The sequence below is a fragment of the Equus przewalskii genome, chromosome 12, assembly GCF_037783145.1.
Source record: "Equus przewalskii isolate Varuska chromosome 12, EquPr2, whole genome shotgun sequence".
In the NCBI taxonomy this organism is placed as follows: Eukaryota; Metazoa; Chordata; class Mammalia; order Perissodactyla; family Equidae; genus Equus; species Equus przewalskii.
In genome coordinates, this window is record NC_091842.1 from 8,514,372 (window position 1) to 8,541,433 (window position 27,062).

The following is a 27,062-nucleotide window of genomic DNA, read 5'->3' on the forward strand; positions in this document are numbered from 1 at the left end:
TCTGTCATCTCTGCCACAGCCTTGTAGAATTGCGAGGGAGGGAGGGCGCCGGCTCAGGACCCGGCTCCAATCAAGAGGGGCGGTTGCTATCTATACCACTGGCCTGGCAGAGCTGCCAAAGGCATTTCCACTCTTAGAAGTTTGTGCGGGCCCAGGGCCAGGACCTGCGGACGCCCCCCCGCCCCCCAATCAGGCCCACAAGTTACTCCCTCTCATATTTGGGCCAGCAGCATGGTGCCCCTCCCTGTCCCACCCAAGTTCCCCTCATTGCCTCTGGCCATCCACAAATACACTCCACATCTACTCAGAAATATTGATATTTGTTTCTCAACATTTTGATAATTTTTCACAAATTGAAGACGGAATGAAGGGGAGCAAGTGGGACCCCAGGCCTGGTCTTGGGCTCCCGTTAAGAGGTGACAGGATGAAAACTTCTCCTCACCCACAACTCCTAGCCTGCTGCCCTAACCCCTCCTATCACCTCTACCTGAGAGTGAGGTGGGGGCGTTCTGAGGATGTGGGGTTCCCCCCTAGAGGGGACTCCGGGCATCCTGTCTCAGACCCACAACTGGGTCAGGTTGGAGGTGAGAGAAGGCCTGGACATAGCGCCGCCTTCTCCGCTTCTCCTGCCTGCTGGCCAGCTGCTGCAGTTCTTTCCGAATGGCCCACAGCACCAGGTACACTTCCCGCAGCATCTCAGCCTCCGGTGACTCCAAAGGGGACTTGGTTCTTATTTGGGAAGTAACTGACGTAGAACTCACAGATGACTGTGAAAGAGACAGAAGGTGTACACATGTAAATAGCCACCTGCAGATAAACAGCAAAGGTTTGTCTAATTCCACCTCCTCCAACAGGCCTCAGCTCAAGCACTGCCTCCTCCAGGAAGCCTTCCCGGGCTGTCTCCACTCTGTGTTTGCCCTGTCACACACACTATTTGTTCTGTGGACTTGTCTGTTTTCAATGCTAGAAGGCAAGCTCCTGGAAGACAGGGATGGTCCCTGTCTGACCCACCTCTGAGTCCCCACTAGGGTTTCATGGAGAATGTGTTCAAATGAAAAAGGACAGAATGACACTCCAACCTCTGTCTCCAGCCCAGGGCTCTCTCCTGACCTCCAGGCCTGTATATCCCACTACCTCCTGCTGACATCTTAACTCATCTTGTCCCAACGCCCTAAACTTGTCCCTTTCTCCCCTAAGTCTGCTCTTGCTCCTTCATTCCCCTCTCAATGAATGGCTCCAGCCTGCTCTGACTTCAGTCTCTCCTCTCTCCTCATCAGCAGCCAATCAACCATCTAGGATGACAATTCTACCTCTTAAATAGTGCTCCAATCTGTTAACTTCTTCTACCCGATGCCTCCCCCTCGGTCCAGAACATCCTTCTCTCTCAGCCTGGACTGTCACCCTGCCAATGAATCTTCCTGCCTCTCCTCTTGTCCCCTCTGGCCCCCGTCCACATGGCAGCCAGGTGAACTTGTAAAAATTATTTTAATGCAGTAATACTTTGGTCGAGGCCAAAATAAGTTGATTTGATAGTGATCTAGACATTTCCCTTTTTTTCAATTAAAATTTCGACTTTGAGATCATTGTAGATTCACATGCAGTTGTGAAAAATAATAGAGTTCCTGATGTACTCTTTCCTCAGTTTCCCCCAATAGTAAAGTCTTGCAAAACTCTAGTAAAATATCATAGTCAGAATATTGACATTGATACAATCCGCTGGTCGTACTGCCCAGTTTTACTTGCAATCCTTTGTGTGTGGGGGTTGAATTCTACCCAATTTTGTATCATACATGTAGGTTCATGTATCCAACTACCATGGTCAAGATACAGGAGATTTCCATCATCAGAGGGATTCTTCATGTTGCCCTTTTAGAACCAACTCCCCTCCCCCCACAGGTCCTGGCAACCACTAAACCATTAATCGGGTGTCCATTTCCATAATTGTGTTATTTCGAGAATGGAATGTGATATAAATGGAATACTACAGAATATAACCTTTTGGGATTGGTTGTCTTCACTCAGCATAATTCCCTTGAGATCCATCCAAGTTGCTGCCTGTATCAATAGTTTGTTCCTTTTTATGGCTAAGAAGTATTCCATGGTGTGGATATACCACAGTTTAACCAATCACCCATCAAAAGACATTTGGGGTGGTTTCAGTTAGTGTGAATAAAGCTGCTACAAACATTCACATAAAAGATTTTTGTATAAACATAAAATTTCACTTATCCGAGATAAATGCCCAAGAGTACGATTCCTGGGTCGTGCAGTAATTGCACAGTTCGTTTTACAAGAAACTAGCAAACTGTTTTCCAGAGTGGCTGCACCATCTCACATTCCCGCAGCATCATCTAAGTGCAAGGGAGCTTTCTAAATCCAAATCTGATGGTGTCACTCCTCCGCTCTAACGTCTGCGAGGGCTCCCATTGCTCTTAACATCAAATCCAACCTCCACAATTGGCTACCCACCCTGCCTCATACGAGCTGGCTCTCGGCTCCAGGACCACTCTACTCCGACGCCTACACCTTGGGCCAGCCCTCCACACACCTGTTCTGGCTTCCTGGCACGCTCTTCCCACTCCCTCCACCTCCCCCTACATCCCGGCTACCCAAGTCAGGCTAAACCCTTCAGGTCTCAGCTCCACCCTCTCTTCTGTTAGGAAGTCCTTCCTTGACTCCCCAGGTCTGGATGAGGTGCCTCTCCCCCGGGCTCCCACAGACCCCTGTACCTCCCGTGTCACAGCCCTATGATACTGAACCGACAATCACTATCTTGTCTGTAGCCCCCTTAGTCGGGGTAGATCGGTGCCTGCCTCAGGGCCTGGCCCTTGGAAGAGGCACAGGAAATAAATGGTGAACAACTGAGTGGAGGGAGGAATGGGTCCTGTGGGATTGGGGAGGGTGGGAGGCAGTTGGGGACAAGGGGGACATGGTGCTGACCTTCCAGCTGCACATTTGCCAGCCGGACTGCAGGGCCGAGACCATGAGCGTGGAGACAGACTTGACGGCCGTCTGGGGAAGCTGCAGTAGGGATCGGCGGCTGCGGCCCACCTTCACCTCAGCCCCTTCTGTTGTCTTAGGCAACACGCAGGGATCGGCCACCATGGGGCACTCATGTGTCTTGAAGACGCCCGCCTCTTTGCAGGGCTCAACCAACTTGAAAGTCTCAACCACCTTGGAAGTCTTCTCCACCTTCAGCGTACTTTTCTTGCAGTCAGGATGTGCCAAGATGGCTGTCTTAGCTTTGTATTTCCAGAAGAAAACCTAAGAACCAACACAGGGAAAGGAGAGACAGATGAGAGCGGTGGAGCAGAGACAAGTCAGTAGAAGGGAAGGCACAGAGGGGACGGGACAGTGAGTCTCCCGGCCTCCTCCCTCCCTGTCCTGTTTGGCCACAGGAGGCCAGGAGGGGGGGAAGACCAGGTGAGGGGGGTTTCTATGACCTGGAGGTCATTGACCAGCACCTCCCACCCAGTGTCTCGTGAGGAAAGGGCAGTCTCTGACGCTTACCCAGCAAGTAATCTTTCGCCAAATCCATCGCAAGAACCTCTTGACCACAGTCATTTGTCCTGATACTCAAGCCCCAAAGTATGGGGCAGAACCCGTATTTGGTACAGTAATGGGTGGAGCGGGGGGGACAGGCTGCAGGCCAGTGGCCACCACCTAAAGGGTCTCTCCAGAGTTTCAAGTGCAGCAGTGAAGAAAGAAATAGGGGATCCAGGGGAAAGGCCTGCCCCGGCGACTCATCCTAGGCCTTTCCTCCCCTCCCTGGGACAGGGAGAGGAGTCAAAGTGGATGAGAACCCAGAGGGAGGGAGAGTTCTAGCCCATTGTGAGTCTTCCTGGCCCCGACCCCAACCCCCGAGGCCCTTGCAGGACCCCCAGAGCCAATGCCTGTGCCCTCTGGTGTCCTTCCCCCAGATGCAGGGAAGGGAAACTAACATTTATGGACCGCCTGGGACTTGCTGCACATTTCCCATGTATGACGTCATGCAATCCTCACAGCAGCCCTTTGGGTAGGTATTACTGCTGTGCCATTTTACCCACGAGGAAACTGAGATTCAGAAAAACCAAAGCACCTGCCCAAGGTCATAAATCTAGGGAGCTATAGGGCGGGGAGTCCAATCCAGGTTGGCCCCCAGGGTCCAGCTCTCCACAGGTCCCCCTTAGTCCGGGGCCAGGGTCTTCCTGAGGCAGAGGCTGCTGCTCTCCCCTTTCCCACTAGATGGGGTCCTTCTCCTTACCTGCCTCTTCCGCCTGGGCCAGGAGCCCAGCCAAGGCTGTTAGGGAGGGGCCTGCTCACCCACAGGGCCCTGTCTTCAGCCAGCTGTGGGTGGAAGCCACGGAGGCCGGCCAGGCCTGGCGAGGGCACTGTGTGCCTGGGGAGCCTGGCCCACACCCAGCACAGAGACAAGGGGCCCATTCAGGGCCCCCTGCCCCGCCCCCAAGCAGCCACCCGGATCCAGCCCGCAGAGGGGACACGCTGGGAAGCTGGGGGTGGATCCTGCACAATCACCAAAGGCCTCATTGTTTCCCTGTCCCCCAGCCAGCACGTGGGCCGACGCCCCCCTCCCTCCACTCCCTCTGCCTTGCCTCGCCTGCCCCTTCCCAGGACCCAGGCCGCTGGCTCTCTTCTCCCGCATCTCTTTGAACCACTCCATCTGGGCCACATTAGATCTCCCCAGTCTGAACAAGATCTCCCGGGAAGCCCATAGCCTGGGTCTTTCTCCTACAAGTGGAAATGGCCGGTGCAGGCCCACCCCCGTCTAGACACAAGCAATGAGATGCCAACCTCCAAATTCAAGTTTCTTCGGATTTTTTAATTATAATTATTATTTTAATAACAACCTGAATCCCAGAACTTCCAGATACTGTCCATACTCCCTTGCCTGGACTAGGAGAAGGAGCACTTCGAGGGAACAAATGGGGATGGGGTGTCTGCCAGGAGCCTCCAACTCCCCCAAGCCATGTGCTGCTGGGGGTCCCAGACCACTGACACCCAGGGAGGAAGGAGGGGGCTCCATCCGACACCCCATCCTGAAGCCCTCCCTCCTCCTCATGGCCAGGGGATGCCCGAGCCCAGTCCCTGGCACTATGGGGAGACGGAGGAAGGGTGGGGGACAGGCCAATTCTGAGCCTTCAACTCCCATCCCGGAATCAGGGGGCATTAAAGCTGCATAGGAAGGGGGCAGCGGCTGGCACAAGGCCTGGCAGCTGTGGCAGCCCCCAAAGGCACATTGTGAGGGAAGGGAGGCTCAGACGGAGGGCCCATTAGGCGCCGGGGGCCCAAGCCGCGGGACCCCCGAGGAGGGCAGCTGCGCCAGCTGCTCGGGGCTGGCCAGGGCACGCAGCAGTCCATTCTCCTGCTCCAGTGCGGCATTCCGCTCGGCCAGGTCCCGGATCTGCTCCTTCAGCACCTCCACCTCCTCTCGGACCGCAAACATGAGGTGGGACTTCACCAAGTCCTGGGGGCCCAGGGACAGGCAAAGCGTCAGGGGTCCCAGGCCACCCCAACCGCATCCCCTGCCCAGTGCCTTGAGGGGCTGGGTGTGAGAGAGCCCCCTGCTCCCAGATGATGACGGATGACTGGGGAAGAAGCAAAGCAGGGGAGGGGTGAGGGTGGGGGCAAGGACACCGGACAGAGGCAAGGTCAGGGCTTGAAGACAGATATGGGGGCCAGAAGCCAGGCCAGGGACCAAGGGAAGGGTTCAGGTGGAGACAGGAGGGGGCGGAGGAAGCAAGGGAACCCAGCTGGGAGCGGGCTTGAGGAGCCGGGACTAGTAACAAGGACAGCAGGAGTGGAGCAGTGGGTGGCTGTGGGAGGCAAGGGACTGGGCACCAGCACCGGAGCCAGGACCTCTTGGGATCAAGATGGCTTCTCTTACCATGGCTTGTTCGATCTTGTTGTCAATGCCACCCAGGCTTCCGGAGCCACTGGAGAGACACAGGGAGATGAGAGGTGAGGAGGAGGAGCAGGTGCCAAGCCAGTGTCTGGACACCCCGGCCGGCTGCCTTCCAGGTCCTCCTCAGAGCAGGCTCCGGCCTCCTCCACAAGCCCCACTCGCTGCAGCCTCCCGCCCACACCCTGCCTGTACCTGTGGCAGTAGAGAATCAAGGAGAGGAGGGTTTTGTCCATCCCCCGGCGGGGTGAGGGCCGCTGTCCAGGCCCCCCCAGACCCCGGTGAGGTGGGGGTCCAGATGCCCCTCGGATGGGGGATGCTCCCCTAGGGGAGCACGGAGAGGAGACACAGCCTCTTTTCCGGGGAGGCCCTGGAGCCATCCCTACCACTCGGGTCTCATATGATGACACCAGGGACTTGACAGAGACCCCCGGCTGGGCCATCCCAAGGGGAAAGGGTCTTCAGGCCCCCTCAAAGGGAGAGGGCTGTATCAGAAGGACTGCCTGGGGGGCTCAGAGCCCCCCGGGCAGAGCGGAGTCTGTCGGGTGCCAGGCAGGCAGAGAGGAGACAGTGCCTAGGGGGTGCTGGCCTGAAAGATATACACCGCCCCCCAGGGCAAAGCTTGGCTGCTATTGGTTCCTCAGGGACACGGGGACCCCCTCCCAATGGCTGCATGGTGGGCGGGAATTCCCAGACACGGTCAGTGCCAGTGTCCCCTTCTCACCCTGGCACCAATCCCAGAGTGGAGGGGAGGGGGCCGGCTGAGGGAAGTCAGCTGGTGGGCTGGGTCGGGGGAGGGGCTGTGGGGCCGGAGACCTGGGTGGGGAGGGGTGAAGGGTAAGGGAGAACCTGGCCCTGGGGGGCCTCTCCCCACCTCTGACCCCATCCTGCCCCCTCTGGACTCACACAGGCCTCCCTCCAGGCCTCAGCTCCTCTCAGCTGGGAGATAAGAGAGGGAGCAGTGGTGATGGGGTAAGGGGTATTTCTGATGTGCTGGTGGTCTTCCTTGGACTGTCAGCACCCCCGAAACACAAAGCCCACATCATGGGTGACCCTTGGGGCCTGCCCAGAGGGTCCCCCACCTCCCACAGTGAGGTGAGGAGGAATGGGAAAGGTTACCATGGCAACGGGAACAGAGCCCAGAGCCCTGAAAGATAAGTACAGCCTATGACCCTGGGACCTGGGTCTGGGGTCTTGGAGGGAGTGAGGGCTTGAGGACAAGAGGGAAGGTGAGGCTGGAGGTGGGACAGTGGGAATAGGAGCAGGGTCTTCCATCTGGGCTGCAGATGACAGGGAGGGAAGAGCAGGTCTGGGTGCAGTTTGTTAAGTGGCCACCAGAGGTCGACTCAGGCCTGGCTCACAGTCCCCAGGGACAGGCTCTGGGTCCCAGATCCTAGCTCTCCAAGCATGTCTCTCCGTGGCCCAGGGCCTGCACAGGCCTTTGCACCCTGCCCTGTCCACCAAGGTTCTGTCTCCCCACCACTCAGGCCCCAGGATCCTGCCTCACCCCATGGCTCACGACCCAGCCCTGTCCAGCTTCTGCCTCGGCCGCCTCAGCCCAGGGCCAGCCCTCCACCCATGCCCCGCTGTGCTGCAGGATCACCAATCCTAACCTCCAGTCCCCCCTCCACCCCTCTAAGAGTAGCTGGCCCCAACAAGCTGCATCCCGCGCCCTTGTGCTCCCTTGTCAGGCCCTCTCTCCTGCTTGTCAGTTCCAACTGGCTTCCCTGTGGGGGGAATTAGCACTCAATTCAAGGTGACCCTTGGATGAGGCCCTGCAGCCAGGAAGGGAGCACAAGGGAGTTGGGAATTTTCCATTTCCCGTCCAAGCTCTGGGTGCAGAAGGCGCCAACAGGTGGAGTAACCAAAGGGGTGACCGGGCCTGAGACAGCAGGACAGGGTGGGGTAGGGGAAGAACACGTGGGACTCATGGGGTTGGGAGGAAGAGGACAGGTTTAAGAGCCCTTGGAGGGTGGGCCAGCCAGCTGGAGAGTCAAAGCAGTTTTCAAGCTATTTCAATCCGAGACACCTAGGCGGAAACTGGGCCACCACTGAACTGCCCCCCACCCCCAGCCCAGTACACACAGACACACAGAGACCAGAGAGGGGCAGAGTCACAGGAATAGGAACACTGGCCTGGCTTGGCAGACACTCCAAGTAAAGATGGTAAAGATGCCAAGGAAGTTGTTCATTCTTGCCAGAAATAAAGGAATAATACAACAATAAACATTTGTTGGCTGACAGATGATTATCTCCTGTTTGTTTAGTGCTGGGGAGTTTTTGACAGCACTTTCCACGGTCACATGGTCACATTCTAACATTAACACTTCAAGGGACCAGGACTCTGGCAGCCCGAGCACTCCCTTTGAGAATCCCTGAGTGAGGGGTGGTGGGCGGGAGCTGGGCTGGAATTCCTGGGTCAAGGGCAGGAAGATTTGGGTTGGCTGCAAGAGATCAGCCCTCACCACCAGCCCCAAAGGCCACTTGGTGTGAATCAGAATAAAACGCTCCCTTCTTCAAGGCACTTATTGCCATCTTCTGGAAAACTGTCATGACCTCATGGGTCGACAGTGACTTCAAATGTGAGTGGCACCCCCTGGAGTCGTGCAGTGCACAATATGCACAACTGACCCAAGAGTCCTGCAGCGCCAGTCCAGCTGTACAGGCTGGTCCTCCTTTTTGAAAGTCAAATGCAACAGCCTCAAAACGAAGATCAGATGAAGAAGCAGGACATCTGGGAGAGGTGGGGAGGTTCTGATCCCGGGGACAAGGGCCAGCCCTGCTCCCTTACGGTGTTTTGAGAAGCTCCCAGGGGCTGGGCCTGAAGCCAACCAAATGGCATCCGGCTGCCCTGTCTACACTCCCTCCCGGATCTGTGGGGCATTTGGGGCGGGGCTGGGCCAGGGAGCGGGGAGGATGGCTCCTTGCCCAGATTGGGAGAGCTGTCCCTGCCTCTGTCTGTCCTACAGAGAAAGGGCATCCTAGAGATGGTTGCCTCCTCCTCTTCTCTTGGGATACAGGCATCCCAGTAGGAGAGTGGAGAGAGTGTGGCTCTGGAGTCAGACCCAGACTCCGACTGCGGTCCTGCCACTTACTGGCTGGATGATCTTACGCAGTTTCTAACGATCTTATGCAGTTTCTAAAACCTTCCTCCTCTGAACCTCAGTTTCTTCATCTGAGAGGAGCACAGGGCTGCTTTTAGGATTATGTGACATAAGAGGCAGCATCTGACCCAAAGCAGGCATTGGATAAAGGTACTTTTTCTTTCCCGAGTTTCTGGAATTCATTCTGTATAATGCCTGAATCCCCAATGCCAGCCATCCACCCACTACCCACGTATCCACTCATCTCTCCATCCATCCACTCATCTATCTATCCACCCACCATCCACCTATCCACTCACCTCTCCATCCCTCCACTCATCTATCCATCCATCAATCCACTTATTTAAGTATCTCCCAAATGCAAGGCCCCATTGGGGGCACGAAGGTTCTTGCAACCTAGGAGCACACAAACAGTCTGAATTCACCAGGCACCTTCTGTTCCCCCACCTCAGATTCTAAGATTGGTTGGCCATCCTCAACTCCCCATCTGGGATCCAGGTACTTAAAACCCCAGCCCACTTTCACTCTCAAGGAGGAGGTCCTATGCCACCAGGACCCTGAACTCCTCTAAGCTCCAGGCACACCAGAGAGGTGAGGTGGGGGCTACACACCCCATTCCAGGGGGCCAAGGGGGTGACCAACCCAAACTCGCTGGCCCAGCAGGGTGGGGCACAAGGGGCTGGGCTGGGCCTGAGCCCCAGAGGCTTGGCGTGGAACAGGGTAAAGTGGAGCCTGGGAGCTGGACCGGTCAGACTGGGGAGTGTGAGGGGGTGGGACAGAGGGAGGGAGGGAGGGGACATGCCAAAAGAATAGAGCTGAGGAGGCTTCTGGAGGCAAAACTCTCTAAAACAGAGAAAGCAGGAGGCTGGACTCCGAAATCAACAGGGGTGGGGGAGGGACAGGGAGCCCTGGTGCCAGGCAACCTCCCAAGTGGGAGGGGTAGAGGGTAGGAAGCAGAATAGCAGCAATGGGGGCAGGTGACTCTCCTGGCCCGGGCCAACCTCACACTTCACACATTGCTGAGGGCTGGGGGCCCTGCCTAGCCCAGCTGTGCCCCTCATTCTCCACGCGCCCCCACCACACCCCTCACCTTCCATCCCATGGCTCCCGGCCACCCCTTCTCTTTCCTCTCCGGCTTCCGCCCTCCCCAAGGCCTCAGGCCCTTTTCTTTGGTGGGACTCGGTCCTCGATTCGGGGCGCGGGGTCGGGCGGGGGGGCATGTGAGGAGAGGCAGGACTCCCCTCTGGAACAGGTCCCCCAACACCCACTCACTCAAGGCTAAGCCCCGCCCCTTAGTTCCTTCCAAACAGGAAGTCCCTCCCCCAGGGCCTCAAACAGGAAGTCCCACTCCTCCCTCCAAAATAAAAGTGGCGGTTCCCCAGCCTTTCTGGGTTCCTATCAGTGTGCTGCCAGAAGGCAGCAGCCTGGCTGTTTGACTCAAGATTTCGTTCCTCCCTTTTCAGCGTGCTGACATTCCTTTGTTGAGACCTGGCCCTCGAAACAGGAAGTTCTGCCCACCGTGCCCCAAAGTCAACGGGACATTCTCCCCAGAAGGGCCCAGCCCAGCCGAGCAGCTGCTGTGCCCCACAGCCATCCTCTCCCCGGCTCTGGCCTGGCGGGGGTTGGAGGGGGCGCTTAGCCCCGGTAGTGGATCTGGTGCAGAGAACAGAGCCCCAGGCATACGCTTTCTTGTTACTAGCGGTCCTACCATCCTCAAGTAGTCAGCAGAGACCGTAAGGATGTTACTGCTGAAGGCAGGGGTCCCATTTCCCTCGGTAGGGAGAGGGAGATGGGAACTGGGAGGAGACTGACTCCCTATTCTCGTCTCCAGCACATTTGCCAGTAAGTTCTTAGAGTTGGCCAGATGATCGCTAAATCTGCAAGAGCTCTGGAATTTGACAACAATGACTCCCTTCAAACCCTAAAAAAAGTCTATGATTTGACAATCCTAAGCCAGGGAGTCCCACCCAGCTCTCTCCACAGAGAGGGAATGGGTCCCAAATCAACTATGCCCGGTGGTTATGCCCAGGCCAAGTTTCTCTGTTTAAGAGGTCCCCTTCAAGTTCAACTTGGGGGAAGGACATCAGGCAGTTTCATGTGGCTATCCCAGATGCTGGGGGCAGAGGGGAGCCGGAGCCCACCTACCTGTCGTCATCGCTGTCCAGGTGGCCACTGATGGCCAACATGGAACGGGCCAGGCTGAGGCTCTGGGCTGCCGCTGCTCCAAAGGGGTCTGGAGACTTGTGTACCAGACTGGCATCGGGGAAGAAGTAGAGGGCCGGGGAGCCGGGGCGAGAGTCAAGTGGGGGCACCTGAAGGCAGAGCGTCGAGCGAGAGAAAGGAACCTTACAACTTGCCCAGCAGTCTTCCTCCCTCCCCACCTCTCCCCACGCACCCTCTCACTTTCGAGGACCCAGGAGTCCCGCCCCTGCAGCCCCTTTCTCCTCCAGCTCTGGGGAAGGCACTGGGCAGGTACTAGAAGCACGGAAAACAGTGGCTCATGGGGTATCAGAGAGGGGCTCTGGTCTGCACTCCAGCACCTTCCACCAGCTGAACCAGGACCGCTAGTCAGAGAGTGTCTGCCTTCTGTCACTTGATTTCTTAAAGCAACTCAAATGTCACTTCCTCAGAGAGGCATTTCCCCATCATTCAACTTGTGGATTCCACTGAACTGTTCTATTTTTTATAACACCTAATATTATCTGAAATTAAAGTATTTTTGCCTCTTCGCTGCTAGAAGGCAAGCTCCAGAGGGCAGAGCTTAGTTTGTTCAATAGCTATTTGTAGAATGAATGACTCCTCAGAAACTGGTCCTCCACCCCTCCCGCCCCCCTCATTCTAGCCTCTCATCTCAAACTTCTCCGACTCAGGTGAAAAGTTCTGCTCCTGCGCTTGCTCAGTCCTTGGTGGGGTGGGGGGGAGCAGTTGTGGAGATGGGGGGAGGCGGAGCCTGGGTGTGGACCCACACAGTCCAACAGGCGCTGGGGGTGGATGCAAAGGGCGGGGGCCACAGGAACAAGACGCCTCTGTGAGGCCCCAGGAGGCCCGAGCTTCTTGGAAAAGCCAAGAACTGAGAGTCCAAGGTGGTCAGAGGGACAGAGCAGAGGAAGGGGGCCCAGGTGGTGCTCCTGGCCCTCTCCCAGCCTCTCTCCGGAGGGAGAAGAGGCAAGGGGGAGCATAAAAGGGAGACAGACTTCTGGGCAGGAAAGCAGCAGTACAGATGCAGGCACACAGGAAGGGGTCAGGACATGGGGGAAGGAAAGGGGCTGGGGGCACTGAGGGGAGAGGGGCAGGGTCAGCGGGCCTCAGGGAAACTCAGGCAGGGCTGAAGGACAGACGGAGGCTGGGGGAAAGGAGGCTTGCTTTGCAAGACTGTGGGGACAGGGACCAGTAAAGGAAACAGCGTCTTCTCCCCTGGGGTAGGAACTGAATGAAAGAGCTCGAGAAAAACTCAAGAAAAGTAGGGATGGGGGGAGCACGAGAGACGCGAGTTTGCGGCCAGAAGGGGTGGGGGGAGCCGGTCCTGACCGGTCCTGACAGGGCCCAGACACCCAGCCTCAGGCTATTTTTATACTGTGGTCTGTGCCCAAGGCCAGGAAGGGGAAAAGCTCTCATCCTCACACTCCCTGACGTTCCTCCCCGCAGTCCAAGGTGTTACTTTCTCCTTTGGGCCAGACATCATATCCAACCCTCACATTCCTGGCTGCCCACCCCCCACCCCAGGGACCCAGGCATCCTGCCCCCCAGCCCAGACTTGTTCCTCTTTTGGAGACAGGAAGCAGAGTGAGCAAAGGATTTAACTCTTTCTCGACTGCTTCCCACCTCTCTCCCACTCCATGGTGGCCACCCCTAGTTAGTGACCCTGGAGAGACCCAGATTCAGGGAACTGAGCCGGACAACAGGGGGCGGAAAGGACAAACCGGCAAGCCCCACAGCCTTGTAATGAGCCCCTCACCCAATTCCTCAGGTCCTCGGGAAAATTTGGCTTCAGACGAAGCTGGAGACGGGGCTGGGATGGGTGAGTAGTGGGGAAAGGAAGACCCCCACCTTCGGAATGGGGCTGCAAAGGAGAGACTTAGAGTGGAATGCCTACTTCTTACCCCTCCCCGCCAACCTTGGCAGCTCCTCTCCCAGAGGCCCACCCACCCAGCCCTGCCCAGGGCCTCCACCCTCAACGCCTGAAGCCAGAAGGGGTGAGACCAAGACAGAAGGTGAAGACCAGAGTGAGGAGGCCACATCTCCGTGATGGAGAGATGGGACTAGGCTATCTGGAGATGGAGACTTGGGCCAAAGGCAACAAATGACAGGCCAAAGAGAAAGAAAGAAGGTGCAGAATATGGGGAAGAAGGAGCCTGCGAGAGCAAAGGCGTGAGAGGAGGAGGAATGGACTTCCAAGAGTGGCAGGAAGAAAAATGAGAGGCTACCTGATCTGACAGACAGATGCCAACGAAGTGAGGAGAAGGCCATATGGAGGTGGTGGCAGAGAGGCCCAGGCTGGAGATCAGGCCAAGGCTGAGATGGGCAAGCACCAGCCCTCAGGTGTCTCCCCGACTCTGGAACCCAGCTCTTACCTGCCCCATCTCCTCCGGAGCAACCAACTCCATCCTCAGCTGCAGGGCTCCATCCTTTGTTCGGGACAGTGGAGGGGTCACCGCTGCTGAGCCCCCAGCCTCCACTTCCACCCTCAGGGAGGGCAGGGGCGTGGCGGCCCGGGATGGGCCTGCGCTATCCCCGGTCCCAGGCTCTGGGGGGCGCTGCTGGGGTGGGGAGGCTGACATGGGGGGTGTCTCCACCTTGGCCTTGCCGGGCACCGCCAGCTGGCCCAGCCCCCCAGTGAAGGACCGGGCCTGAGGTCCAGGGGAGGTGGGAGGTGGCCGGAGCCAGGAGGCGAGGCCCTGAGACAGGCTTGGCTGTGGGGTAGGGGCGCTCAGGCCCAAGCTGGCCAGCTCCAACCTGGAATCCAAAGATCTGCCCCCAGCACCCCCTGAGGCCCCTCGAATTCCCTCCAGGAGCCGGCCAAAACTAGGGGGCTCCAGGTCTCTCTCGTAAACATCCACACACGTCCAACGGCCTCGGCGATAAGGCTCTCCCAGGCCCTGGGGCAGCTTCACCACCCGGAAACGGGAGGCGGGGGCCCCAGGCGGCGGGGAGCCATTCCGGGGGGTGCCCTTGCCCCCTGGCTCGGGGTTGGGCTCCCCATTGGGCACGCGGGGCGGGGGCCCAGTGGGGGCCGGCGGGGCAGGGGAATCTGGATCCCCAGGGCTCCCAGGGCCCTCGTAGTCCGTGGTGACGCTGGTGATCTGGAAACTACTCTTCTTCTTGCCCCCACTCATGGTCCCTGGGGCTCAGGACTGGGCCGAGGTGGGCAGGGGGGGCGGTGGTGGCTCTTCGAAGGGGCTCAGGCGCCCCTGGAACAGGGGGGCCACATGGCGGGGACATCAGGGCCCCTGGGGACATCTGGGTCCGACATGGCGGGAGGGCCTTGCAGGAACTGGGGGTGCCTGGCTGGTGAAGGGAGAACAGGGGAGGGGTGGCGGCGGGAGGGGGAGGCAGGGGCAGGTTTTTCCTGCTGCTGTCGCTGCCGAACTCCAGAGCTGAGTTTGCAAACTGGAAAAAGAGAGAGAGAGAGTGTGTGAGAGAGAAAGCAGTGGGCAGGCCACCTCCGGGGCTTCCTCTCTGGGGAGCAGAATGGGGGAGGAAGGGGAAACCGCCAGAGACCCAGAGACAAAGAGACAGGCAGAGACGACAGAGACCGGAGCATAGGGGACCGAGAGGAGCGCGCACACAGAGCAGGAAGACGCAGCTCAGACCCAAAGTTGGGCACTTCTCGCCTGGGATTCAAACTCGCGGACCGAGTCGTCCCAAGGGCAAGGGCTCCGGGGCCTGGGGGAACAGGGGTGAAGCTGTTCCTCAGCCTGGCCCGGCCACCAGGAGGCCTCTGTTGGGCCTCGAGGCACGGCACCCCAGCTCCCCCATCCCTGGGGCAGGCCCTGCCCCTCCAGCCCAGCGCCCCGCCCCGCCCCGCGCCCTACCTCTCGGCCTCGGCCACCGAGCGGGGCCGGGGGTCCCGGCTGCCTAAGATGTCGGGCTGTCCTTTCCCTGGGGCCTCCCGGCCCCGGCAGCGCGGGAGGCGCAGGTGGCGATCAGAGGTTGGCTGGTCCTCGTCGGGGGCCGCACCTCGCCCCGCAAGGCATCTCCGTGGAAAGTTTGCCCTCCGGAGAAGAAGGAACCCCCGCCTCCTTGGTGGAGCCCAGGCGCGGCCTCTGAAGCCCCAAGGGTCTCCGGAGCGATGCGAGAGGGGGCGGCTCAGCCCCCCGCTCCTCCAGGTGGAGCCGCCTCGGTGGTCGGGCCGAGCGGGTCTCCCAAGTCTCCTCCCGCGTGGTGGCCCCGCTGGGTCCCTCTCCGCTCCTCAGCTCCTCTCGGTTCTGTCTGTCTTTCTCTCTCTGGGCTGTTGACAACCCCCACACCAGGAAGTCCTGCCTCCTCGGGCCTGCTGACTGCTCCTCTCCTCCTCCTCCTCCTCCTTACCCTCTTCCTCCCCTTCCTCCGCCCCCTCTCCTCCTGGGGCTCCCGGCCAGCTGGCCCGGGGCCAGGCCTGCCACCACCGCTGCTGGTGCAGTTGCTGCCGATGCCGCCGCTGCAGCTCCTGGGGCCCGGATCGGGCTCCCTTAACCCCACACCTGCTGGGCCGCAGCCCAGCTCTTCCGCGGAGGGCGGGGAGAAAGGGGAGGAGTTTGCGGCGAGGCCCGGGATTCCCATACTTGTAGGCGCTCGCTGCCATTGGCCTACAGACGCACGGGAGTAGGAAGGAGCTTGCCAGGCGCTCGGCTGGGCGCGGGCGCCCCAGGAGCGCCCGGTCCGTGTTACAGTGCAGCCACAGCTGTTACTGTCATATCTTGGCTGGTTTTCACAGTCACTGGATGAGGAAGGGACTGCTATTCTCCCCTGTCCTTATTTTAAAAAGTGGATTCTTAGGAATTTTCATATGCCCCAAGTAGACAGAGTAGTGTAATGAGCTCCCACGAACTCACCGTGCAGTTTCAACAATTGTCAACTCCCGGGCAATCTTGTTTCATCTGCCTCCCAATAGCTTTTGTTGTATTGGGCGGTGTATTGGAATCCAAACACACGTATGTGCATACAGTCGCCCACACAGATGTGGCAGAGGACGCCGAACCCAGCGGGCCACCAGGACTGACCCCTCGCTACCTCTCACCCTTCCCACCGCTCCCTCCCCTTCCGTCCCTCACTTTGGTGAAGTCACGCACACTCATAAAGGGCCTACTATGTGCTTGGCGTGGAAGAATAAACCTCCTACCACCATTTTCTCTTGTGGCGCCCCCAACCAACATTCTAAGAGGAATTATTTTAGCAAAAGCAGTGTGGAACGGCCCGTCTGCCCTCCCTCCCAGGTTCGGAAGCAAATGGAGTCTAATTAATTTTGGTCGAATGGCGCTATTCTAGAGCCTGTTAAAAATTCCTCAGGTTTGTCCACTTCACGTAGTTATCTCCTGGATTCTCAAAACAGCCCCCGGCAGAGATGCGGTGGGTTTCGAGCTAGTGTTTCTGCTAAGGAAACCGAGGCTGCCCAAGGCCTCAGAGCTGGTGTTAGATGGCACTGGGACCAGCTCGGGGCTGTCTGACACTTCCCTCCTTCCTGAGCTTGAGCTCATGGAAATTTTTAATCACTCTTTAGGGTTAGGCAAAAACAAAATGATGCAGAACTCCTTGCCCCGCGTTTATATATTTATTCTTTAGCTCTTTGTTAAAATGCGTCTGCACTCCTGCCTCCCTCCCTTCATGGAAACAGTGCTACCGTAGCCAAGTCCTGAGGCCTCCCAAGTCGTAAGGGCCAGGAAGCCGCGAAGTAGCCTCCCACACAACCCACCCCCACCCCCCACCGCTCTCCCCTCTGGCGATATTCAAAACACATCCCTGTGCACCGCCCCGCCCCCATCCTCCTTCCTTCACCGCAGGCTCACTATAAACTATTCAAAGCTTATCTTTGGACCCTCCCCTTCCCACCAACTCAGACACTCAGCATCTACTTGGACTCCTCCGTGTCTACAGTGCCTAGGACATTTTTGGTCTCTGTGGACATGTTTGTTGAATGAATACATAAAAATTCACTCACCTTAAGGTGTAAATGTGAAAGGACTGGTATGTATTTTATTGTTACCTCTCCTGGGGGCATTTATAACAGCCCTTTAATGTATGGGGCCCTTTACGACTTACAAAGCTCTTTGTATTCATTATTTTGTTGCCCCTCCCCACAACTTTATTGAGGTAGGTATGGAGATGAGGCGTCTCTCAGAGAGGTTGTGTGATTTGCCCAAAGCCACGCAGCACCTCTGCAAAGACTTTGCCATATAAAGTAACATTCACAGGTTCCAGGGATTAGGGCGTGGATATCTTATGGGGGGCCATTTTTCAGCCAGTTAAGGGTAGAACCGAGGTCCCCTTGTAGCTAATGTGCGGCAAAGGGATTTCCGAGGATTTCTCAAGGAGCTGATAAGAAAGGTGATGTGAGGGAGGGCGAGGTCGCGACCCTCAGCGGCTGCCGCGGCCGCACCAGGGCCCTGGCCGCGGTGGTCCCGGTCAGTGGCCGACCCCGGGGCGCCCGGGTCCGGGCAGGCGCCGCCGGCGGACTCAAAGGTTACGGGGAGGGTGACTTGGGCGGCGGGGGCGGACGGGCGGAAGACTTTGAGCCCAGGCGGTGAAACAAGGTCCCGGCGCCCGCGAGGCTGCAGCGATCGGCGACGAGCCGCGAGCGAGCCAGCTCCCGTGCCCTCCCCGCACTTGGGGGGCGGCGGGAAGATGGGGTGCGGCCAAGGGAGCACGCCCCCTGCTGGGCAGAGACACGGCTGGTCCGGCTTCCCGCTCCGAGCCCCTCGGCCTGGAAAGTGGCCCCCCCTGTCGGCCTGCCGCCTCACTGCACTCGGGGCCCCGCAGCCGCAGCCTCGCCCTGGCCCGCCGCGGGGTGCGCACCCGGGAGCGCCGGGCGCACGGGGTGCGCGCGTGGGTGCGGGCCCTCGGCCGCCGCTGGGGGTCGCCGCTGCGCGCTGCGCCCGCTTCGCTCCGCCGGGCCCTTGGACACCGATCGGAGCACGGCCCGGCCGGGCAGGGGGCGAGGGGAGGCGAGGAGCGGACGCCCCAAAGCGGGGGCTGGCTGGCGCCGGGTCCCCGGCGCCCCACGACCTTTCTCCGAGTCCCCCCGCGGGCTCCGCGGCCCCCGGGTCCCCCACCCCAGCCTGGCGGCGCAGCGCAGCTCGGCCGCTCCCGCTCCGTCCTTGGAGGGTGTGGAAGGGTGGGTTTGGGGCCGGGGGCGGGTCTGGGGGCGGACCCGGAGGCGGGGCTGTCTCTGCGGCAGGGCCCAGCTCGGCTCCCCCCCGTCTCTCTCTGTCTCTCCTCCTCCCTCCTCCTGCTCCGGGCGGAGCCCGGCATGGGGGGGCCGGCGCCCGGCAGGCCAGGTACGGTGATGTAGAAATTGGGGAGGCTTGGTGCGGGGAGGTGGGATGGGGGGACACGGGGTAGGGAGGATTGGCGGGGCGCGAGACGGAGAAACCCAGGGTAGCAGGACAAGGGGAAGGGGAGGGGTGCCCGGGAACCTGGGGTCCTTGGATGGAGAGGGGGATGAAGCCGGCCAGGTTTGGAACACACAGGGAAGGGAGAGGACGGCAGTGAGGAGGGGCGCCTAGGAGGAGAGGTGAGGCTGAAGGCGCAAAGGAGTGTGCTGGGGGGAAGGGAAAACAGAGCAGGTATGGAGGCCGCTGCTCAGAAGGTAGCTCTGAGGCCAGACTGGAGACCCCCGGGTGGGATTGAGGGGCGGGGACTAAAAGAGGGAGGCCGGGAGCCTCCCAGATCCTGGAAGAGGAAGAAGGTGATTTGGGCCATCAGCGAGGGAGGCGGAGGAGACCGTCGCCGAGGGCCAGGGCACAGGAATAACGGTGGACCGAGGCCCGGACCCAGGCGAAGGGCTAGAAGAGGGGACGGCAGGGGATGGAGATGGATGGACGGGTGGTGGTGTAGATGCCCGGTTCAGAGTGCCCCCACCCTTTCTCCAGCATCCACGCCCTGCCCTCATGACACCCCCAGCCTCAGGGCCCAAGAGGGGGTGGGGAGCCTTCTCCCCCTTCCCCAGTGGGGTGCCATGTACGCAAGTAGGCCCGGCATAACTCCTTGTCTGTAGGTATGTCCATTTCCAGTAGCCGATTTGTGTGTGTCTGGAGGTCTCTGTGTGCTGTGGGTGTGTCGGGGGTGTTTATGTCTGTGTCTGTCTGCCTCTTCCTAGGTTGTGTTTACCTATGCCGATCTATGTGTCTGCTCTTCTGTTTGTAGATACGGGTCTGTGTCCCGGTGGTTTGTGTGTCTGAATGTGTGTTTGTGTGGCTGCGGGGTTGCTGGACATTAGTGGGACCCGTCTCTCTGGTGGCCCAGGATGTATTTACAGATGGGAATCTGTGTCGATCTGATCTCTCCAGAGTGTGTATTTGTGGCTCTGAACATCTTTGTCAGGGTGTGTGACTCTGTGTACACATGTCCGGCTATGTCTGTCTGTCTGTCTGTGGGTCCTAAAGGTGGTGTTGGGTTTTCTGTGCCTCCATCTGTTTTCCTCTCTCTGAGAACCCCAGTCACGTCTCTGCTCCTCTTTCTCTCTCTCTCATTCATTCCTGGCCCCCACCCACCCCACGTCCTTCTCTTTTTCCTTCCCATCCCCCCCACCAAGTGGATCCGGGACCCAGGGAGGGCCGCCCCCCGGGCCTGGTGGCGCTGAGCAGGGCCCCCCAGCCCCCACCTCCTGCCCCACGACATGAACCTCCTCTACCGAAAAACCAAGCTGGAGTGGAGGCAGCACAAGGAGGAGGAGGCCAAGAGGAGGTAAGTCTGAGGTCCCAGATTGCCCCCTCGCCTGTCCCACCACTGCTTCCCCCCTTGGGGCTGGGCCACATCCCTCTGCCCTTCCTGGCTCCCACAGCTTGGTCACCAGTCTGATCTCAGAGTTTGTGCTCAGCACAGAATTGCTGGAATTGCACACGCCCCATCCCCACCCTGCTCCTGGCTCCTGGCCTCTTGGGGGGCTTCCAGCTCCGGAGCACCCTCATGGCTCTTCCCCATCCCTGGTGGCCGGAGTCCCTCCTTCCTGACTCACCTCTGGCCTGTGGTCTTCTCCTCTCTATCAATGTGGGGCTGACTCCTGGTTCCCCTGTCACCTGACCTTGGAAGGGCCAGGCCCCACAGCCCTCACAGTCCAGGGATGGGGTCATTTGAGGGGCACCAGAGAAGATCCATTTGGCCCCCTCCCGGCCTCCTCTGCTGGGGGAGGTCAGTGGCCAAGTGACAGGGTTGTGTGTGTGTGTGTGGTGGGGCACGTGCAGGCTGGGCCCTGCAGAAGAGCCAGGGCTGGGGGCCCCTCCCTGCGTGCCCTCTCTACTTGCCTTCCCAGGGACCTGGGGCCTGGCCTCTCCCGTCTCACTCCCTTTTCTTCTTCACTCCCATTGACTGCACAGCCTCTTGGAGCCTGACTCAGCCGCCTCCTTGCTCCCTTCTCCCTCCTCGACACTGGAGTTTAATTCTTGTTGTTAATTAGATTAATCAGAGCTATCACTGCACTGATCTCTCCCTAATGAAGGGTTAGTAGACAGGGCCTTAATGAGAGCCCACCCTACAGCAGCTCTCCCCTCTGCCCCGCCAGCCGCCCCCCCTTCACTCACACTGAAGCTCAGGGACAGTGAAAGGGAATGGGGGTGAGCCAGGGAGGGTGACAGAGAGAGGACAGCACTGAGGGAGAGGGAGAGAGAGAAAGAGAGAGGAAGGGAGGAAAACGGATCGGCCGGGGGAGGCTGCTCTGATGATGCGGCGGCCGGACAGCCTGCGTCTGGGAGAGGAGGCGCCGTGTGGTGCGGGAGCGTAGGCCGCAGTAGCCGGACAGGAGGGGAGGCCAGAGGCCAGGTGTGGGGCAGCGCGAGTGAGATGGAGCAGAGCCGTGGTGGCAGGTGTGTGTGCCAGGTGGGGCTGTGCTGCCTGGGTTTGCATCTCTCTCCCCATGTATGAAGCCATCCCCACGTGTGCTGTGTGCCAGATATGCCCAGGCTGGGGCTGGCCAGCTCCAAGGATGCTCCCCTGCACGCATACGCACCCCTTCTCTCATCCCTGCCCCCCAATTTCTTTGCCTTTCTTCAAGCCTAGGGATTCTGCCTGAAGCTTCTACTTCAGTACCCTGGACCTTCAGGCTCCCCCACATCCCCACCCCAGCCCACTTCCTCTTCCCTGGGAGGCCACAGGGTTGCAAGTCCCTCTTGGGGTGGAGGAGGGGGAGGTCCAGGCCTGAGGCCCGACCTCTGCTCCATCTTGGCCTTCTCTCCCCAGCTCCAGTAAGGAGGTGGCTTCCGCAGGCCCGGCAGGGCCCGGGGCTGGCCCGGGGCCCGGGGTCCGCGTGCGGGACATCGCCTCGCTGCGCCGCTCCCTCAGGATGGGCTTCATGACAATGCCCGCCTCCCAGGAGCACACCCCCCACCCCTGCCGCAGCGCCATGGCCCCACGCTCCCTCTCCTGCCACTCGGTGGGCAGCATGGACAGTGTTGGGGGTGGGCCTGGGGGCGGTGGGGGGGGTCTCACAGAGGATGGCAGCACTCGGAGACCCCCGGCCAAGCCCCGGAGACACCCCAGCACCAAGCTCAGCATGGCAGGGTCTGGGGCAGAGACACCCCCCAGCAAAAAAGCAGGTGAGACCCCCTCACTCCTCCCCAGGGGGAGCTGGGAAGATCCATTCTGGGCCAGGGGAGGCCTTCGGGAGGGTTCATTCAGGGAAGAACCAAGGAAGTGGAAGGTTCCACTCTCAGAGGGAGTGGGGGGAGTGCTTTTTGGGAGGGCCTGAGATGAACCATTCACGTCCCTGCAGCTCCCTGGAAAGTCCGTTCTTGGGCAAGGGGTGGCCTTGGAGGGGCATGAGGGTGGGAGAGAATTTAGGGTGGGAGCTGCAGATTCTGGGGAGTTCTTTGGAAGGACTGAGGGTTGATGAGTAGGGAAGGAACGTCTGGTGCTGTAAGTTGAGGGATGTGGGGAAAATAAAGAGGCAGATATGTCCTTGCAGATGGGTCAAGAAGTCAGAAAGGGTGTCCCTGTTCCTTCCCCCACTAAGAGCCCAGTTCATTTTTCTCCTTCCCTTCCCGCTCAGGCTCACAGAAGCCAACTCCAGAGGGCCGAGAGTCCAGCCGGAAGGTTCCTCCACAGAAGCCCAGGCGAAGCCCCAATACCCAGCTCTCTGTCTCCTTCGATGAGTCCTGCCCCCCAGCCCCCTCCCCTCGAGGGGGGAACCTGCCTCTTCAGCGCCTCAGCAGGGGCTCCTGCGTAGCTGGGGACCCTGAGGTGGGTGCCCAAGAAGAAGAGCCCGTGTACATTGAGATGGTGGGGGACGTCTTCAGGGGAGGAGGGCAAAGTGTGGGGGGCCTCACTGGGCCCCCTCTTGGGGGTGGGGGCCCGACCCCTCCAGCTGGCGCCGACTCGGACTCAGAAGAGAGTGAGGCCATATATGAGGAGATGAAGTACCCGCTGCCTGAGGAGGCAGGGGAAGGCCGGGCCAATGGGGTCCCTCCGTTGACAGCGACCTCCTCGCCACACCAGCCTCAAGCCCTTCAGCCCCACATGCACCGCCGTCCAGCCTCAGCCCTCTCAAGCCGGAGGGACGGGACACCCACCAAAACCACTCCTTGTGAAATCCCCCCGCCCTTCCCCAACCTCCTCCAGCACCGTCCTCCGCTCCTGGCTTTCCCCCAAGCCAAGTCTGCTTCCCGAACCCCTGGCGATGGGGTCTCGAGGCTACCGGTCCTCTGCCACTCCAAGGAGCCAGCCAGCTCCACCCCAGCTCCCCAAGTGCCTGCCCGGGAGCGGGAGACGCCTCCCCCGCCGCCTCCGCCTCCTGCTGCCAACCTGCTGCTGCTGGGACCCTCGGGCCGGGCCCGGAGCCACTCAACACCGTTGCCGCCCCAGGGCTCTGGTCAGCCTCGGGGGGAGCGGGAGCTCCCCAACTCCCACAGCATGATCTGCCCCAGGGCGGCAGGGGTGCCAGCAGCCCTTCCTGCCCCGGCCGCCTTGCTCCCCGGCCCCCCCAAGGACAAGGCTGTGTCTTACACCATGGTGTACTCAGCAGTCAAGGTGACCACGCACTCCGTCCTGCCAGCTGGTCCGCCCCTGGGTGCTGGGGAACCAAAGACGGAGAAAGAGATCTCAGTTCTCCATGGGATGCTGTGCACCAGCTCGAGGTCCCCCATGCCTGGGAAGTCCAGTCCCCACAGCGGGGCCATGGGGGCAGCAGCTGGGGTTCTCCATCACCGCGGCTGCCTGGCCTCCCCACACAGCCTTCCGGACCCAACTGCAGGCCCCCTGACCCCTCTTTGGACCTACCCAGCTACAGCAGCTGGCCTCAAGAGACCCCCTGCCTATGAGAGCCTCAAGGCTGGGGGGGTGCTGAATAAGGGCTGTGGAATGGGGGCCCCATCCCCCATGGTCAAGATCCAGCTGCAGGAGCAAGGGACCGATGGGGGTGCCTTTGCCAGCATCTCCTGCGCCCACGTCATCGCCAGTGCAGGGACACCAGAGGAGGAAGAAGAGATGGGCGCCACGACATTTGGGGCAGGCTGGGCTCTGCAGAGGAAGGTCCTGTATGGAGGGAGGAAGGCACAAGAGCTGGCCAGTGAGTGAAAGGGGGGAACGTGGGTGGGGGGCTGGGGATGTCCATGATGATTTGGCAGAGGTGTTGGGGGGGTTATTTGGAAGCCATAGCTCATTGTCCTGAGCTGGGAAGTTTTCTGGGAGACCAGAGGGATGGGGGCGTGTAGCAGACTGAAAGGATGGGGTCCCGAGTGTGTGCTGGAGGGGCAGGAAGAGCTGCAATGAGGAGAGGGTAGAAGCAGGCCCCAAGGGCAGCCTCCTCCTCCTGCCCTGTCCTGCTCTACTCCCTGCCCCTCCCCTCCCTGGGCTGCAGGGGTGTGTGTTTGTGAGTGTGCGCACACTAGGAGCTAAACACAGCTGCCTCCCAGCTGTTGCCATGGCAACCCATCCAGACAGGAGGGAGAGGAGAGGGAGGCCCCTACCGTTGCCCGGCAACGCAATGCTCTGCCAGGCCTACTCTCAAAGATGAGCTTAGTTCACATGCAGCCCTTCCCCCAACGCCTCCCACCCCCCAACTTCTTGGCCCAGGATTTCAGTTTCTCCCCCTTCTGGAGAATAGCACCCCTGGTCTCTGTTTCAGAAGGTTGTCATCCTGGCCCTATCTGGGGCTAGAGGACTCTGAAGCTAAAGCTGCGGTAGGGGAGACCCTTCTGACCAGGAAAAATGACTTGGAATCAGCAAATACCTATGATTCTCAGCCAGGGATGGTACCAGTGGGTGCAAAGGAAAGTGGCAGTATTGGGGTCTATCCTGTGTGTGTGTGTTAGGGGAGCGGGAAGTAGACTCCCTCACTTCCCAGCTGTGACCTGCAAAGGGGCAGTTACTTCTGGTCACCCATGCCATGGTGTGTGTAGCTGGGGGGACAGCAAGACCCTTCCCATGTACAGACACTGAGCTCTCCTTGTCACCCCAGCAGAGGTCGAGGACGGTGCCCGAGCCTGGAATGGCAGTGCCGAGGGTCCAGGCAAGGTGGAGCGTGAGGACAGGGGCCCCCTGGCATCAGGGATCCCAGTGAGGAGCCAGGGGGCAGAGGGCCTGCTGGCCAGGATCCACCACGGAGGGGACCGAGGAGGGAGCCGCACGGCGCTGCCTGTACCCTGCCAGACCTTCCCTGCCTGCCACCGCAATGGAGGTGACACACACTGCCCGCGTACTCCATACACAGATGGGGCGAGCTGGGGGGAATTTCCCAAGACTCGTGTCCCGGGCCCCACATCCTAATACAGCATCTCCATCCTCTTCCCGCCTCTGATGAGGCAGAGGCAGCCTGGAAGGGGCTGTCTTCAGGGAGCGGAGGGTGGGGAACCTGGAGGCCCCTTCTCTCCTCACTCCTCCTCCTTTGCCTCAGACTTCACGGGAGGCTACCGCCTGGGGCGCTCCGCCTCCACCTCTGGAGTCCGGCAGGCCGCACTCCACACCCCCCGGCCCTGCAGCCAGCCCAGGGATGCCCCCAGCCAGGTGAGGAGGAGGACGAGGTTGGGTTTTGTTTTGTTTTATTTGTGAAGGAGCAGATAGGGAGGAAGGCCTGGCTGTGAAAGAAAGGCAAGAGGTCAGGGTGGGGCCTGACACAGACTAATAGGGCTGGGTGGAGAGTGAGGGGTGGGGGCAGGATCCTGGAAGGGGGCCGCTTAGCATGGGCAGCCAGGCAGGGCCCTGTCCACTGGTGGACACTGTGCCTTTGCATTTAGAAGGTATCCCCTCTGAGGTGCCAAGTGGAAAAATGTATCCTACTGGGAAGACAGCTTTTAAAAGGTGCCCTTTCCTCAGGGTGAGACAGCCTGGCACCAGAGTGCCCAGCCGGGCAGAGGGTGCAAGGGCCGGATTTCTGCTCCCATCTCCAGCCAGGAGGAGAGCACAGAGGCCTTAGGAGAAAGAGGACTTGTTTCTGGGGGAAGGCATTGCTCTCTCCAGTGGGACAGGGCCCAGGCACTCTGAGGTCCTTGACCAGCCTTATTCCTTCCTCCCCTCCACGGTCGTGGCCGGGCCGCGGTGGGAGGAGGAGCCACAGACCCACCCCGCACTGCCGCTGCCGCTGCCGCTGCCCCTGCCGCCCCAGCCCGCCCGCGAGCGCGACGGGAAGCTGCTAGAGGTGATTGAGCGCAAGCGCTGCGTGTGCAAGGAGATCAAGGCGCGCCACCGCCCCGACCGAGGCCTCTGCAAGCAGGAGAGCATGCCCATCCTCCCCAGCTGGCGGCGGGGGCCTGAGCCCCGCAAGTCCGGCACCCCGCCCTGCCGCCGGCAGCACACCGTCCTCTGGGACACTGCGATCTGAGGAGGGCGGGACTGGGGAGCGGGGTTGGGATGCGCCCGGCTCTCCGGGAGACTTGCCTTGAAAGAGGGACACTTGAGGGACCAGGGGAGGAAGAGCCCCGCCCTCCACCCTAAGCCCGGAGACGGGGAGTCTGCCAGGCCCATCGGGCTTGGGGCGCCAGCAGCACCCCCAGAAATTCGGGAGAGCAGGAGGGTTTGCTTGAGGTTGGGAGTGAGGCCCTCCCCTGCTCTCCCCACTGAGCCAGGTAGACCCCTCCTCCTGAGAGGTCAAAGGCCAAGCCGGAGGTCAGCATGGGGGAGGTGGGAGGGGTTAGGGAGGCAGAAGCGGGGCGGGTCAACTGAAGAACAGGGACTAGAGAGTGAGAGATGGAGGGGCTCTTTTATAGAGTCGGGAATGGGGAGGGGGTATTTATTTTGTTATTTATTTTGGTCCGGAGGGCAATTCTGGGTCCTTCTGACCTACTCTTGAGCAGGCAGTAGAAGTGGCGGGCAATGAAAGGGAACCAAGTTTGCACTCTCCCCAATGCCTCAAAGCCCCACCGTCCATGCCCACCCCAAAGCTAGGGATTGGTCTGGAGTGGGGAGTGGAGGAGGAGAAGGGAGGGGCTCCAAGAGCTGAGGGCCGAAGACTCATTTGCAGTATTTACAAGTCGCCAGAATTGGGTAGTGAGCGTGGCCTGCTCCAAAATAGGCATCTTATTTAGCTCTGGAGTGAGGGTCTAGCACCAGGGATCGCGAGATGATGGGGAAGGAGGGAAATTTTAGCGGGTGGGGGGCGGGCAGGGTATTTATTTAAATTTAAAAAAAGAATCAGAAGAGATGTCAGGAACTTTTTTTTAATTCCTTTCTTTTCAGAATAATATATTAAAAGACTAATGATCCTAGAACTGGCTTCTTATATCTCAGTGTGCTCTGCCTTTCTTACCCGTTTCTTGTTGGTGGGAGTTGGAGACTGAGCAGGGAGGGTTGAGTGGCTGTGGAAGTAACAGGGAGAGGTGGCGTTTGAGGTAAGTCTTTGGGAATGCCACCGTGCAGTGACTCAGCAAGCAGGTATCGGGCGTCTGAGGTGTGCTTGGCAGTGCACCAAGGCAGAAGGAATATTCAGACGGAAGCCTGCCCTC

The 27,062-nt window shown here is 59.8% G+C and overlaps 3 protein-coding genes across 10 annotated transcripts; 1 reads left to right on the forward strand and 2 right to left on the reverse strand.

Moving 5' to 3' along the window:
- Nucleotides 1-301: 301 nt before the first annotated feature.
- On the reverse strand, nucleotides 302-4,221 carry SPACDR (sperm acrosome developmental regulator). The gene is made up of 3 exons (XM_070567667.1): nucleotides 3,511-4,221; nucleotides 2,941-3,264; nucleotides 302-767 (listed from the first exon to the last, which is right to left on the reverse strand). The coding sequence occupies exons 1-3, from the start codon at nucleotides 3,562-3,564 to the stop codon at nucleotides 531-533; spliced, it is 615 nt and encodes a 204-aa protein (XP_070423768.1). The 5' UTR covers nucleotides 3,565-4,221; the 3' UTR covers nucleotides 302-530.
- A 577-nt stretch (nucleotides 4,222-4,798) lies between these two features.
- On the reverse strand, nucleotides 4,799-15,732 carry TSC22D4 (TSC22 domain family member 4). 4 transcript variants are annotated; one of them, XM_008527320.2, is made up of 6 exons: nucleotides 15,036-15,711; nucleotides 13,575-14,610; nucleotides 12,959-13,063; nucleotides 11,149-11,315; nucleotides 5,885-5,933; nucleotides 4,799-5,464 (listed from the first exon to the last, which is right to left on the reverse strand). In XM_008527320.2, exons 2-6 carry the CDS (start codon nucleotides 14,334-14,336, stop codon nucleotides 5,255-5,257), a joined length of 1,293 nt encoding a protein of 430 aa, XP_008525542.2. In that variant the 5' UTR covers nucleotides 14,337-14,610; nucleotides 15,036-15,711; the 3' UTR covers nucleotides 4,799-5,254. The 4 variants fall into 4 exon arrangements, with proteins under 4 accessions (XP_008525542.2, XP_070423764.1, XP_070423765.1 ...); XM_070567663.1 differs by lacking the exon at nucleotides 15,036-15,711 and adding an exon at nucleotides 14,788-15,003; XM_070567664.1 differs by lacking the exon at nucleotides 12,959-13,063 and having other exon boundaries at nucleotides 15,036-15,732.
- A 2,600-nt stretch (nucleotides 15,733-18,332) lies between these two features.
- NYAP1 (neuronal tyrosine phosphorylated phosphoinositide-3-kinase adaptor 1) lies at nucleotides 18,333-26,825 on the forward strand. Of its 5 annotated transcripts, none has more exons than XM_070566291.1 (7): nucleotides 18,333-18,473; nucleotides 19,730-19,881; nucleotides 21,370-21,725; nucleotides 22,178-23,692; nucleotides 24,584-24,802; nucleotides 25,019-25,128; nucleotides 25,679-26,825. In XM_070566291.1, the coding sequence occupies exons 2-7, from the start codon at nucleotides 19,814-19,816 to the stop codon at nucleotides 25,940-25,942; spliced, it is 2,532 nt and encodes an 843-aa protein (XP_070422392.1). In that variant the 5' UTR covers nucleotides 18,333-18,473; nucleotides 19,730-19,813; the 3' UTR covers nucleotides 25,943-26,825. The 5 variants fall into 5 exon arrangements, with proteins under 5 accessions (XP_070422392.1, XP_070422394.1, XP_070422395.1 ...); XM_070566293.1 differs by having other exon boundaries at nucleotides 24,587-24,802; XM_070566294.1 differs by lacking the exon at nucleotides 18,333-18,473 and adding an exon at nucleotides 18,902-19,192 and having other exon boundaries at nucleotides 24,587-24,802.
- The last annotated feature ends 237 nt before the right edge of the window (nucleotides 26,826-27,062 follow it).